General features: G+C 51.5%; 1 protein-coding gene across 1 annotated transcript in view; it reads right to left on the reverse strand.

Moving 5' to 3' along the window:
• HYDIN (HYDIN axonemal central pair apparatus protein) overlaps positions 1-12,573 on the reverse strand; it is a 1,819,717-nt gene that overhangs the window by 113,931 nt on the left and 1,693,213 nt on the right. The window contains exon 79 of the mRNA XM_029609235.1: positions 2,397-2,674. Within this exon, the coding sequence (XP_029465095.1) occupies positions 2,397-2,674 (278 nt within the window). The remainder of the gene's footprint in view (positions 1-2,396; positions 2,675-12,573) is intronic.

The following is a 12,573-nucleotide window of genomic DNA, read 5'->3' on the forward strand; positions in this document are numbered from 1 at the left end:
CCATAGCCCAAGAAATATCCCTAATGTGGATGGAAATAATAATGACACAAGATATCCTGAGAACCTTATTGTCACCAAATAATAGTAATCTGACGCTTAACTACGAAAACTGCCAGATCAAGATGTCATCATCAATTAGAGATCTCGCGGTTCAAATAGATCAAGAATTAACCTTCAAAAATCACATAAGGGCCGATACAGTAAAAATCGCGGGAGAGTGGGCAAGCGCACAGGACACTCTCCTGTGCGCGCGATACAGTAAATTTATTTAAATTAGGGTCCGCGGTAAAAAGAGGCGCTAGGGACACTAGCGCATCCCTAGTGCCTCTTTTTGAACAGGAGCGGCGGCTGTCAGTGGGTTTGACAGCCGACGCTCAATTTTGCCGGCGTCGGTTCTCGAGCCCGCTGACAGCCACGGGCGAGGAAACCGGACGCTGGCAAAATTGAGCATCCGGTTTTCGACCCGCGAGCCGTGGGCCCATTTAAAATTTGGTTTTTTTTACTTTTTTTAACTTTCGGGGCCTCCGACTTAATATCGCCATGATATTAAGTTGGAGGGTGCACAGAAAAGCAGTTTTTACTGCTTTTCTGTGCACTTCCCCGGTGCCGGCAGAAATTAACGCCAGCTTGGCTGCACATTTTATTTACTGTATCACGCGGGAATGACTAATAGGGCCATCAACATGCATTTGCATGTTGCGGGCGCTATTAGTCTCGGGGGGGTTGGATGCGCGTTTTCGACAAGCTATTACCCCTTACTGAATAAGGGGTAAAGCTAGCTCGTCGAAAACGCGCGTCTAAATGCCGGTTAACAGTGCGCTCCATCAGAGCGCACTGTACTGTATTGACCTGATAGCTAGCAAAATGAAAGAAGGGTATTATAAACTGCTTATGTTGAGGAGATTAAAACCCCTACTAAAGCCAAAAGACTTCAGAACGGTGCTTCAAGTTTTTCATCCATCGATTACTGCAAAGCTCTGTTGCTCGGCTTACCATACTCAACAATCCAACCTTTGCAAATAATGCAAAATGCGGCCGCATGAATACTGACAGGTACTAACAGAAAAGAGCATATTACCCCTATACTTAAGGAGCTCCATTGGTTACCAATCGAACAGCGAGCACAGTTTAAGTCATTATGCATTCTCCACAAGGCAATACGCGGGGAAAAGGTGGAATGGCTGAACACCATAATTATAATACAGTTACATACACCTCAAAGAAACTTACGATTTGCCAATAAAGGTCTTCTATCCATTTCCTTGATGGTGTCAGCAAAACTAACAGCAGTAAGAGAAAGAGCCTTATCTCTTGCCGGCCCAAAAATTTGGAACAGTTTACCAGTGGAGATGCGACTTGAAACAAATATAGCAACTTTGAGAAAAATGGTTAAAACATGGCTTTTTCACCAGGTATTCAATGAAGGTGACAGTAATTGATAAACAAGAACCAATTGGGAAGTGAAGATGAGTAAGACTGTCTGTCAAATGTCCAGCATTATGTGTTTGCATGTTTAGGACCTTTTTATTATAAAGTATATTGGAAGTTAAATTTTTTAGCAACATTGTTTTATTGTTTGTAATGTTATTTTCTACGTGTTTTAATTGTAACATGACGTGATGTAAACCGATATGACGGCTCTGCCAAATACCGGTATAGAAATTTAAATAAATAAATAAATACATAAGAATTATCTCTAAAGATCCCTAGTAAATGAAAATTATCTATATTTCTGTATAATCATATGCTATAATCTGATTAGTGTTGTAATTTGTAGCATTTGTAATCCTCATAAATAAATAAATTTAGGTGACATTATGATGTCCATAAATTATTTGATTTCATTTGCAAGTGTCTGCATATTTTGGCATTGTTACTATCCTTAGAGCTAATTTCCCCTTGTGTGGCTATTTGCCCTGCTTAAGTTAGGGAAGGAGGGTGGGATGGGATTGGCCCTGTGTAGTCAGCAAATCTTTTGAAGATATTGGATGTGAAGGGGGAGGAGACTCTGCAGTTATTTTTTGTAAACAATATACAGTAAGCTGATGAATGGCAAAGTTATCCAGACAACTATCAGGATAACTTTAGATGAATATATTTAGAGGAAGATAAATTCCACTGAATATTTGTCTAAAGTTATCTGGTTAACTTTACCTGGATATTTGCCAGTCTCTGGAGTACTAAATATTGATCTCTGAATGAAACAAAAGTACATCCCTAAAGAGATTACACATATATGGGTTAGAATCACCCCTCCAATTGCATATACTCTCATTACCAGCACTTTCTCTTAACATCTGCAATATAACTGTGACTACCCGCTCCATCCCATGGGGGAAGCATCTGATTCAGGACCCTAGCTTCTTAGCAAAAGAATAATAATATTTCTTTATTACCGTGCTCCAATGTCGCCTGTATTGAACATTACGATGCGACGAACTGCATGACTTTGCAGCACAGCAGCTCCAAATGAGATATTATCCTGGTCCAGGCTGATCTCAATACCCTGGCTGCAGCCACGAATAATAAAAATGCAGCGTGATAATCCAGCATGCTCCATCGTGACCTCCTCTGTAAACTGTGGGATGCGACTCTTGGGGCTGAATATCACCTCCGCTTTCCAGGTGCCTTGGGGCTTTAAAGTTATTTCCATCGATGGAGACAAGCTGAGAACCTAAAATATATATATGTATATTTAGATATATAACAATCTATCTGTGTATATTATGACTAGGCCATTCATAGTGCACAGTGATTCCCAAATTCAGTTCTTGAGGCTCCCCTACTAGCTTGATTTTCAAGGTAAGCAAAATTAGTAAATAGTCGAAACAAATAACAATATGGGGCCTATGCACTAAGAGGTCGATAGTCAAAGCCATTGTGTGTGTAGCTTTTCAAGTTACAAACACAAAAGCCAAGTTTAGAAATTTTACCCCTGCCACAAATGTACATTTTGAGTGCTTAACTTTTTGTGTGCACAAAAATTATGCAGATCAAAAGGGAGGGTCAACGGAGGCTTTCTGGGGCAGGAATAAACTTTATCAGAGGGGTATACACAATTTACCACTGTCATATAGTTCTGTTTCTTGATACAATGGTTTTGTGGTCTAGCCTGGCTCTCTATTTTGGTATAAGAAAAGCTAACAGGTTCTTCTCCATAGATTTGAAAGCAGGGCCAGTACTAGAATATTAGGCACCTTAGGACATATTGATTAATCTCTGGAGAAAGGTATGCACACAATTCTGGTCGGAAAAACAGCTTCCCTAATTATATCTGGATCAAGTTATGCATGTAACTTTACCTGAGAATATTCAGTAGCAGACTGTGCACAAGTTTTGCTGAATATCAGGGAAAATTACACAGGTAGCTTTTCCCAGATATTTTTGCTGATTGCCAGCTTTCAGAATATTTACATTGAAAGGTTAGGGGTAGATGTTCAAAAAGCGCGATTTGGCGTACTTTTGTTGGCGCATCAGGCGCAAACAAAAGTACGCTGGATTTTAGTAGATACGCGTGTAGCCGTGCGTATCCGCTAAAATCCTGGATCGGCGCGCGCAAGGCTACCGATTCCGTATAGCCGGTGCGCGCCGAGCCGCGCAGCCTACCTCTGTTCCCTCCGAGGCCGCTCCGAAATCGGAGCGGCCTCGGAGGGAACTTTCTTTTGCCCTCCCCTCACCTTCCCCTCCCTTCCCCTCCCTTCCTCTACCTAACCCACCCCTCCCGGCCCTGTCTAAACCCCCCCCCTTACCTTTGTCGGGGGATTTACGCCTCCCGGAGGGAGACGTAAATCCCCGCGCGCCAGCGGGCCGCTAGCGCGCCGGGACGCAACCTGGGGGCAGGTCCGGAGGGCGTGGCCACGCCCCCGGACCGCCCCGGGCCGTAACCATGCTCCCGGACCCGCCCCCGAAACGCTACGTCCCGCCCCGAAAACGCCGCGTGGATCGGGCCCGCCCCCCGACATGCCCCCCTCGGAAAACCCCGGGACTTACGCGAGTCCCGGGGCTCTGCGCGCGCCGGTAGGCCTATGTAAAATAGGCGCACCGGCGCGCAGGGCCCTGCTCGCGTAAATCCGGGCGGATTTACGCGAGCAGGGCTCTTAAAATCCGCCCTTTAGTGTGCACACAAATTAGTAGGTTATGCACTAAGGAGGTAATTTTCAAAGGAGTTACGCACGGAAATGTAACACACTATCCTAGCAATTTTCAAAAGCCATTTACTCAAGTAAAATGCACTTATTCAAGCAAAATCCTATGGACAATTCAATGGCATATAGTGTAGCAATTTTCAAAAGCCCCCCTACTCAAGTAAAGTGCATTTACTCAAGTAAAACCCAGTTTTACTCAAGTAAATGATTTTTAAAAGCAAGCCCCAAAGGGGAAATTTTCAAAAGCCTGCATTATGTGCAACGTATGTGGGCTTTTTTATCCCTCATATATTGCAGCAGTTCTGAAAGGGAAACAACTTAAGCTGTTTCCCTTTGAAAATGAGCAGGTGCAAAGCACACATATTAAAAATGTCCAGATACTTTGCATCTGCTATTTGGGATGGCCACAAAATGGCAAAATATCATTCATCATTTTAGAAATCCCATGAAGCATGTTATTTTCCTCCTCTGAAGTAAACATGCCCACAGGAATGCCTTCTTTTAATGTGGTTCAAGTTCCCTTCTATTTCATCTATCCACCCCACTTCTTACAAAGTTCTTTCCATTTCCTCTTCTCACACCCACATATGTTGCGGCCCAGACCGCCTCCCCCATGTTCGGGGTCGGATCCGCTTACCTCCACCCCGGTCCGCGGAGGGCCGCGCCGGGCCTCCGGTCCACTAGGCCGCCAGGTCGCTGCCCCACCACGTGGAGAATGCCGTCTAGGCCACCAGAAGCTCTGCCTCTCTCATTGCCACACGCGCGAGGAAGGCCCTTATGTGCGCCCAGCACCCGGACGTTCAGGACGGCCCCTTCTCCTGACGTCACGCCTCGGTCCGCATTTAACCGGTGTCCAGTCTCCTACTAAACGCCTTGCAACGAGGTTCTCTGAATACTAGTTGCCTTCCGTTCCTGTACCTGCTTCAGTGACGTTCTCGTTTGACTTCCTGGTTCTCGACTCCGGTTTGCCTCAGTACTCTGCCTGCCTGACTGCCGCCTGCCTCAACTCCGGTTTGCTTCAGTACACTGCCTGCCTGTCTGCCGCCTGCCTCGACTCCGGTTTGCTTCAGTACACTGCCTGCCTGTCTGCCGCCTGTCTCGACTCTGGTTTGCTTCAGTACACTGCCTGCCTGTCTGCCGCCTGCCTCGACTCCGGTTTGCCTCAGTACTCTGCCTGCCTGACTGCCGTCTGCCTCGACTCTGGTTTGCTTCAGTACCCTGCCTGCCCGACTACAGCCCGCCTCAAGACCGGTCTGCCTCAGTACTCCGCCTGCTTGTCGCTGCCTGCCACCATCCCGGTTTGCTTCAGCACTTCGCCCGCCTGTCTGCTGCCGGTTCAAGCCCCGCCTTGCTACAGAACTCTGTCCTTCCAGCGGTCTGCCCTGACCTTGCCCACAGAGCGTTGGCCCAGCCTCGGATCAGTTCTGGACTCTGTTACTTTTTCTCCGCTTGACCCGTGCCAGGGTCTGCTCTCTCCTGGCTACCTGACTGAACCCCTTGATCAGCCTCTGGACTCTCCCTGCACAGCCTAAGCCCCAAGGGCCTGGGTCCCTACGGGCTCCTCCCGGGGGGATTCCGGGTCCCGGGTGAAGTCCTACCAGGCATCTGACTCCGCCTCCCGGTCTGCCATACTGTCACCCCTGGCAACCCGGCCCAAGGGTCCACTACCTGACTACCACAGTCCTTGAACGTAACAGCTTGCAAGGCCATGGACCCGGCGGAGGCTCCCAGCCTACAGACCATTCCAGGAATGGCGCAGCGCCTCCAACAACAGCAGCACTGCATCGATGCCCTGGCGGTGACCGTGGAGCAGTTAGTCTCCCGTGTGGAGGCATTACCACCGGACCCGCCTCCAGCACCACCCCCCGCTCCGGTACTCAACTCCGTCCCAGTTACCCAGTTACCGGCACCGACCTGCTACGCTGGGGATACCAAGGCGTGCCGGGGTTTTTTGAACCAGTGCCTCGTCCGGTTCACCTTGTTGCCAACACAGTTCCCTTCAGACTCAGTAAAAGTAGCATATATCTTCTCCCTACTGGACGGGAGGGCACTCGATTGGGCCTCTCCCATGTGGGAGCGACAGGAACCCCTATTGCACAATCTCCAGGAATTTGTGCTCAATTTCTGACAAGCTTTTGATGATCTGGCCCGTCAAACCACAGCCACCTCCGAACTGTTGCATCTCAGGCAGGGGGCTCGGTCCGTGGCGGACTACACCATTGATTTCCGCACCCTTGCCATGGAGGTCGGTTGGCGGGACGACTGCCCGAGGGGCATTTATCTGGAGGGCCTGGCAGGCCGCGTCAAGGATGAGCTGGCGGGTCGAGACCTTCTGGACGACCTCAACGACCTCGTCGACGTGGATGATCGAGTAGACTGCAGTTTACAGCAACGAGACAGGGAGGGGCGCCCTTCACGAAGGTACCCCCCGGCTACCCAAGGTTCCGCCAGGTCCATGATTCCCAAGACGCCTCTTGCTACCTCCTCGCAGAGTGAGCCTATGCAACTAGGACGGGCTCCAATAACTGCGGAGGAGAGAAGGAGACGCCGGTCCCAGGGCCTATGCCTGTACTGCGGTGGGAAAGGGCACTTCCTCGCCCACTGCCCGGAGCGTCCGGGAAACGACCGCGCCTAGGACATTCTGAGGAGCTACTCCTAGGCTATGCGGGCTCAGCTCCTCAATGTCAATCCCAGTGACTCTGAAATACCCCGGAGGAGAGCTCCAAACCCTGGCTTTTGTGGACTCGGGGGCCGACGAGAATTTTATAGTAGCAGATTTGGTCCGTCAATTGTCTTTGCCCACGCTGCCAAAAGACCCACCACTGCGCATCACATCCATCCGGGGTACCTTGCTCCCCGGGGCTATCTCCTGCGTCACGACCCCCTTGATTCTCCAGACAGGGGTGCTCCACTCAGAAGAGATCTCCTTCCTGGTGCTGGAAAGGGCAGTGCACCCTCTGGTGTTGGGACTACCGTGGCTGCGTTGTCATTCACCCGTGATTCAGTGGGACACTCTCCAGTTGACCCAGTGGAGTCCTTTCTGTTTCTTGCACTGCCTTCAGGTTCCACGGCCTCCACGCCCAGTCCTGCTTTGTTCATCTAGCCTCCTGCCGACAGCCTACCAAGCCTTCGCAGAGGTATTTTCCAAAGAAATGGCGGAGATCCTTCCTCAACACCGGCCTTTTGACTGTCCGATAGACTTGTTACCCGGCACCACACCGCCTCGGGGCCGGGTGTACCCGCTGTCCCTGCCTGAGACTACCGCCATGTCCAAATACATTACTGAAAACCTCGCAAAGGGCTTCATTCATCCTTCCCAATCCCCTGCCGGAGCCGGCTTCTTTTTCGTGGGGAAAAAGGACGGCTCACTCCGCCCCTGCATAGACTATCGCGGCTTGAATGCCATCACCAAGAGGGATCGCTACCCGCTTCCATTGATCCCCGAGCTCTTAGATAGACTCCAAGGAGCCAATTTGTTCACCAAGCTTGATCTCAGGGGGGCCTACAACCTCGTCCGCATACGTCCAGGAGACGAATGGAAGACTGCCTTCAACACCAGGGATGGGCATTACGAGTAACTGGTAATTCCCTTTGGCCTCTGTAATGCCCCGGCAGTCTTCCAAAACCTCATGAATGAGGTCTTGCGGGAGATGCTCCACTCGCATGTCATCGTGTACCTGGATGACGTATTGATCTATTCCAAGGACTTGGAGACCCATCGACGGCACATGAAACAGGTGCTACAGGCATTAAAGGATAATCACCTTTACGCCAAGCTGGAGAAATGTGTGTTCGAGTCTGAATCATTGCCCTTCCTAGGGTATATCATCTCCTCTACCGGATTCCGGATGGACCCCGAGAAGGTATCTGCCATCACCAATTGGCCTCGCCCATCCGGATTAAAGGCTTTGCAGAGGTTTCTGGGGTTTGCCAACATTTACAGACATTTTATTTCCCCACTACTCTCACCGGGTTGCTCCCCTCATGACATTAACCAGAAAGGGAGCTGACATCAAGTCTTGGTCCGACTCAGCGGCCGAAGCTTTTGCTGATCTGAAGGAGGCATTCTTAACTGACACCTGTTTACGCCATCCGGATCCAACGCGTCCTTTCATTGTAGAGGTGGACGCCTCCAGTGTCGCCGTCGGAGCTGTTCTCAGCCAGCACTCCCCGTTGGGACAACTACTACCTTGTTCATACTACTCCAAGAAGTTCTCGCCTGCTGAGGCAAACTATTCTATAGGAGACAAGGAACTTCTAGCCATCAAGCTGGCCTTCGAGGCGTGGAGGCAGTGGCTAGAGGGAGCTACCCACCCAGTTTCGGTCTATACTGACCACAAAAACTTGGAGTTCCTGTCCTAAGCCCAGCGGTTGAACCCCCGATAGGCCCGGTGGTCACTTTTCTTTAACCGGTTCAACTTCACCCTGCAGTACCGCCCTGCAGCAAAAAACTTTCGAGCCGACGCACTGTCTCGGACCTCCATGTCCGAGGAGGATCAGGAACCTCCTCGATACATCCTTGACCCCTCTAAAGTCGGCTTGACGGCCTTAACTGTGTTATCACAAGATAAGACGGTGGTCCCTAAGCACGCCCGGGTAAAGGTCCTACGCTGGGCCCACGACTCCCTCACGGGAGGCCATGCTGGTCAAGAATGAACCTTGGAACTCCTCAATGGATTCTACTGGTGGCCCAACCTTCGTTGAGACGTGCGGGCCTACGTAAACTCCTGCCCCACCTGCGCACAACAGAAGCCTAACTGCGGACTCCCGTGTGGTCTACTACAACCACTCCCGATTCCTACGGAACCATGGACCCATATTGCCACGGACTTCATGGTCGACCTGCCTCCATCTCAAGGGAAGACGGTAATCTGGGTCTCCATGGATCGTTTTTCTAAAATGGCCCATTTCGTGCCATTACCCAAGCTACCCTCTGCACCGGAACTGGCACTTCTATTTGTGTAGCACATTTTCCGGATCCATGGGCTGCCACAGGACATCGTCTCCAACCGGGGACCACAGTTTACCGCCCAATACTGGAGGGCTCTTTGTAAGTGCTTCAAGGTCCAACTCAGCTTTTCCACAGCCTTTCACCCGTAGAGCAACGGGCAATCAGAAAGGATGAACCGCTCACTGAAAACCTTCCTGCGTGCCTTCATCAACGAAAAACAAGATAATTGGACCGAGCTCCTGCCCTCGGCCGAGTTTGCCTACAATAATCAGATTCATGCTGCCACCGGAACCTCGCCTTTTCAGGTAGTATATGGAAAGCAGCTCAAGCCTCCGCTACCCATTGCCACACCCAGTTCCTCTCCCGCAGCGCAGCTCTCCGCTCAGCAACTCCAGAACTTATGGCAGACTACTCAAGACAAATTAACCGTGTCTGCCACGTCTGCTAAGCGGTGTGCCGACCAACACCGACGGCCGGCCCCTGTGTATCTCCCCGGGGATCGTGTCTGGCTCAGCACCCGAAACATTCATTTGAGGATGCCTTCTAGAAGGTTTGCACCCAAATTTTGCGGACCCCCGAAAGAGTGGGGTTGGTTTCCTACCGACTGCGGTTACCATCCACCCTACGAATCCACGACGTCTTCCATGTCTCTCTGCTGAAGCCACTGGTCCTCTCCCGCTTCCACCGCAAGCCTCCGGACACCCCTGCCACGCCCGTGGCTGAGGACCCCACATACCAAGTGCGAGAAGTCGTCGACGTTCGGTTCTTCAATCGGAGATGGGAGTATTTCTTAGCCTGGGAAGGTTGCGGAGATGAGGACAATACCTGGGAACCTGGCCGCAACATCTTGGACAAAACTCTCCTCCGGCAGTTCCACCTTGACCACCCAGGGAAACCTTGGCCATTGAAGAGGGAGCGTAAAGGGGGGGTACTGTTGCGGCCCCGACTGCCTCCCCCATGTTCGGGGTCGGATCCGCTTACCTCCACCCCGGTCTGCGGAGGGCCGCGCCGGGCCTCCGGTCCAGTAGGCCGCCAGGTCGCTGCCCCACCACGTGGAGAATGCCGTCTAGGCCACCAGAAGCTCCGCCCCTCTCGTTGCTGCGCGCGCGAGGAAGGCCCTTATGTACGCCCAGCACCCGGAAGTTCGGGACGGCCCCTTCTCCTGACGTCACGCCTCGGTCCGCATTTAACCGGCATCCAGTCTCCTACTAAACGCCTTGCAACGAGGTTCTCTGAATACTAGTTGCCTTCCATTCCTGACCCTGCTTCAGTGACGTTCTCGTTTGACTTCCTGGTTCTCGACTCCGGTTTGCCTCACTACTCTGCCTGCCTGACTGCCGCCTGCCTCGACTCCGGTTTGCCTCAGTACTCTGCCTGCCTGACTGCCGTCTGCCTCGACTCCGGTTTGCTTCAGTACCCTGCCTGCCCGTCTACAGCCCGCCTCGAGACCGGTCTGCCTCAGTACTCCGCCTACTTGTCGCTGCCTGCCACCATCCCGGTTTGCTTCAGCACTTCGCCCGCCTGTCTGCTGCCGGTTCAGGCCCCGCCTTGCTACAGAACTCTGTCCTTCCAGCGGTCTGCCCTGACCTTGCCCACAGAGCGTTGGCCCAGCCTTGGATCAGTTCTGGACTCTGTTACTTTTTCTCTGCTTGACCCGTGCCAGGGTCTGCTCTCTCCTGGCTACCTGACTGAACCCCTTGATCAGCCTCTGGACTCTCCCTGCACAGCCTAAGCCCCAAGGGCCTGGGTCCCTACGGGCTCCTCCCGGGGGGATTCCGGGTCCCGGGTGAAGTCCTACCAGGCATCTGACTCCGCCTCCCGGTCTGCCATACTGTCACCCCTGGCAACCCGGCCCAAGGGTCCACTACCTGACTACCACAGTCCTTGAACGTAACAACATATTCATTTCCATCTCCTCATCCTCACCGCAGTATACATCTTCTTCTGTGCTTGGGTTCTTCTCTATCTCTGCCCTCTTTCACTGGGACTCTTCACCATCTTCCCCTTCCCCCATCTCCCTAAGTTCCTCTCTATATTCCCTTTCCTCTTCAGATTCCTCTCTATCACTCCACTCTCAGGTTCCTCTCAGTTTCTTGAGGCAGGCACAGTGCTCTGAGCAGAACAGTGGCAGGCCAAAAGTGTGAGACTGGAAAATTGGGCATCCAAATGGCAGATGAAATTTAATGTGGATAAGTGCAAGGTGATGCATATAGGGAAAAATAACCCATGCTATAATTACACAATGTTGGGTTCCATATTAGGTGCTACAACCCAAGAAAGAGATCTAGGCGTCATAGTGGATAACACATTGAAATTGTCGGTTCAGTGTGCTGCAGCAGTCAAAAAAGCAAACAGAATGTTGGGAATTATTAGAAAGGGAATGGTGAATAAAACGGAAAATGTCATAAAGCCTCTGTATCGCTCCATCGTGAGACCACACCTTGAATACTGTGTACAATTCTGGTCTCCGCATCTCAAAAAAGATATAATTGTGATGGAGAAGGTACAGAGAAGGGCTACCAAAATGATAAGAGGAATGGAACAGCTCCCCTATGAGGAAAGACTAAAGAGGTTAGGACTTTTCAGCTTGGAGAAGAGATGGCTGAGGGGGGATATGATAGAGGTGTTTAAAATCATGAGAGGTCTAGAACGGGTAGATGTGAATCGGTTATTTACGCTTTCAGATAGTAGAAAGACTAGGGGGCACTCCATGAAGTTAGCATGGGGCACATTTAAAACTAATCGGAGAAAGTTCTTTTTTACTCAACGCACAATTAAACTCTGGAATTTGTTGCCAGAGGATGTGGTTAGTGCAGTTAGTATAGCTGTGTTTAAAAAAGGATTGGATAAGTTCTTGGAGGAGAAGTCCATTACCTGCTATTAAGTTCACTTAGAGGCAGATTTTATAAATTTGCGCGAGCGCGTACTTTTGTTCACGCACCAGGCGCGAACAAAAGTACGCTGGATTTTATAAGATACGCACGTAGCCGCGCGTATCTTATAAAATCCGGGGTCGGCACGCGCAAGGGGGTGCACATTGTGCAACCTGCACGCGCCGAGCCCGTTGCACGCTGCCTGTTCCCTCCGAGTCCGCTCCAAAATCGGAGCGGCCTTGGAGGGAACTTTCTTTCCACCCCCCCGCACCTTCCCCTCCCTTCCCCTACCTAACCCACCCCCCCGGCCCTATCTAACCCCCCCCCCCACCTTTTGTTGGCAAATTTACGCCTGCTGAAAGCAGACATAAATCTGCACGCGCCAGCGGGCTGCTGGCGCGCCATCACCATACCCGGGGGCTGGTCCGGAGGCCTCGACCACGCCCCCAGGCCGGCGCCATGCCCCCGGTCCCACCTCGAACCGCCCCCTGACCCCTGGACACGCCCCCGGACACGTCCCCTCCCGCCCCTTTTACGAAGCCCCGGTACTTACGCGCGTCCTGGGGCTGTGCGAGCGCCGGCGGCCTATGCAAAATCGGCACGC

This window comes from Rhinatrema bivittatum, chromosome 7, assembly GCF_901001135.1.
Source record: "Rhinatrema bivittatum chromosome 7, aRhiBiv1.1, whole genome shotgun sequence".
Taxonomy (NCBI): Eukaryota; Metazoa; Chordata; class Amphibia; order Gymnophiona; family Rhinatrematidae; genus Rhinatrema; species Rhinatrema bivittatum.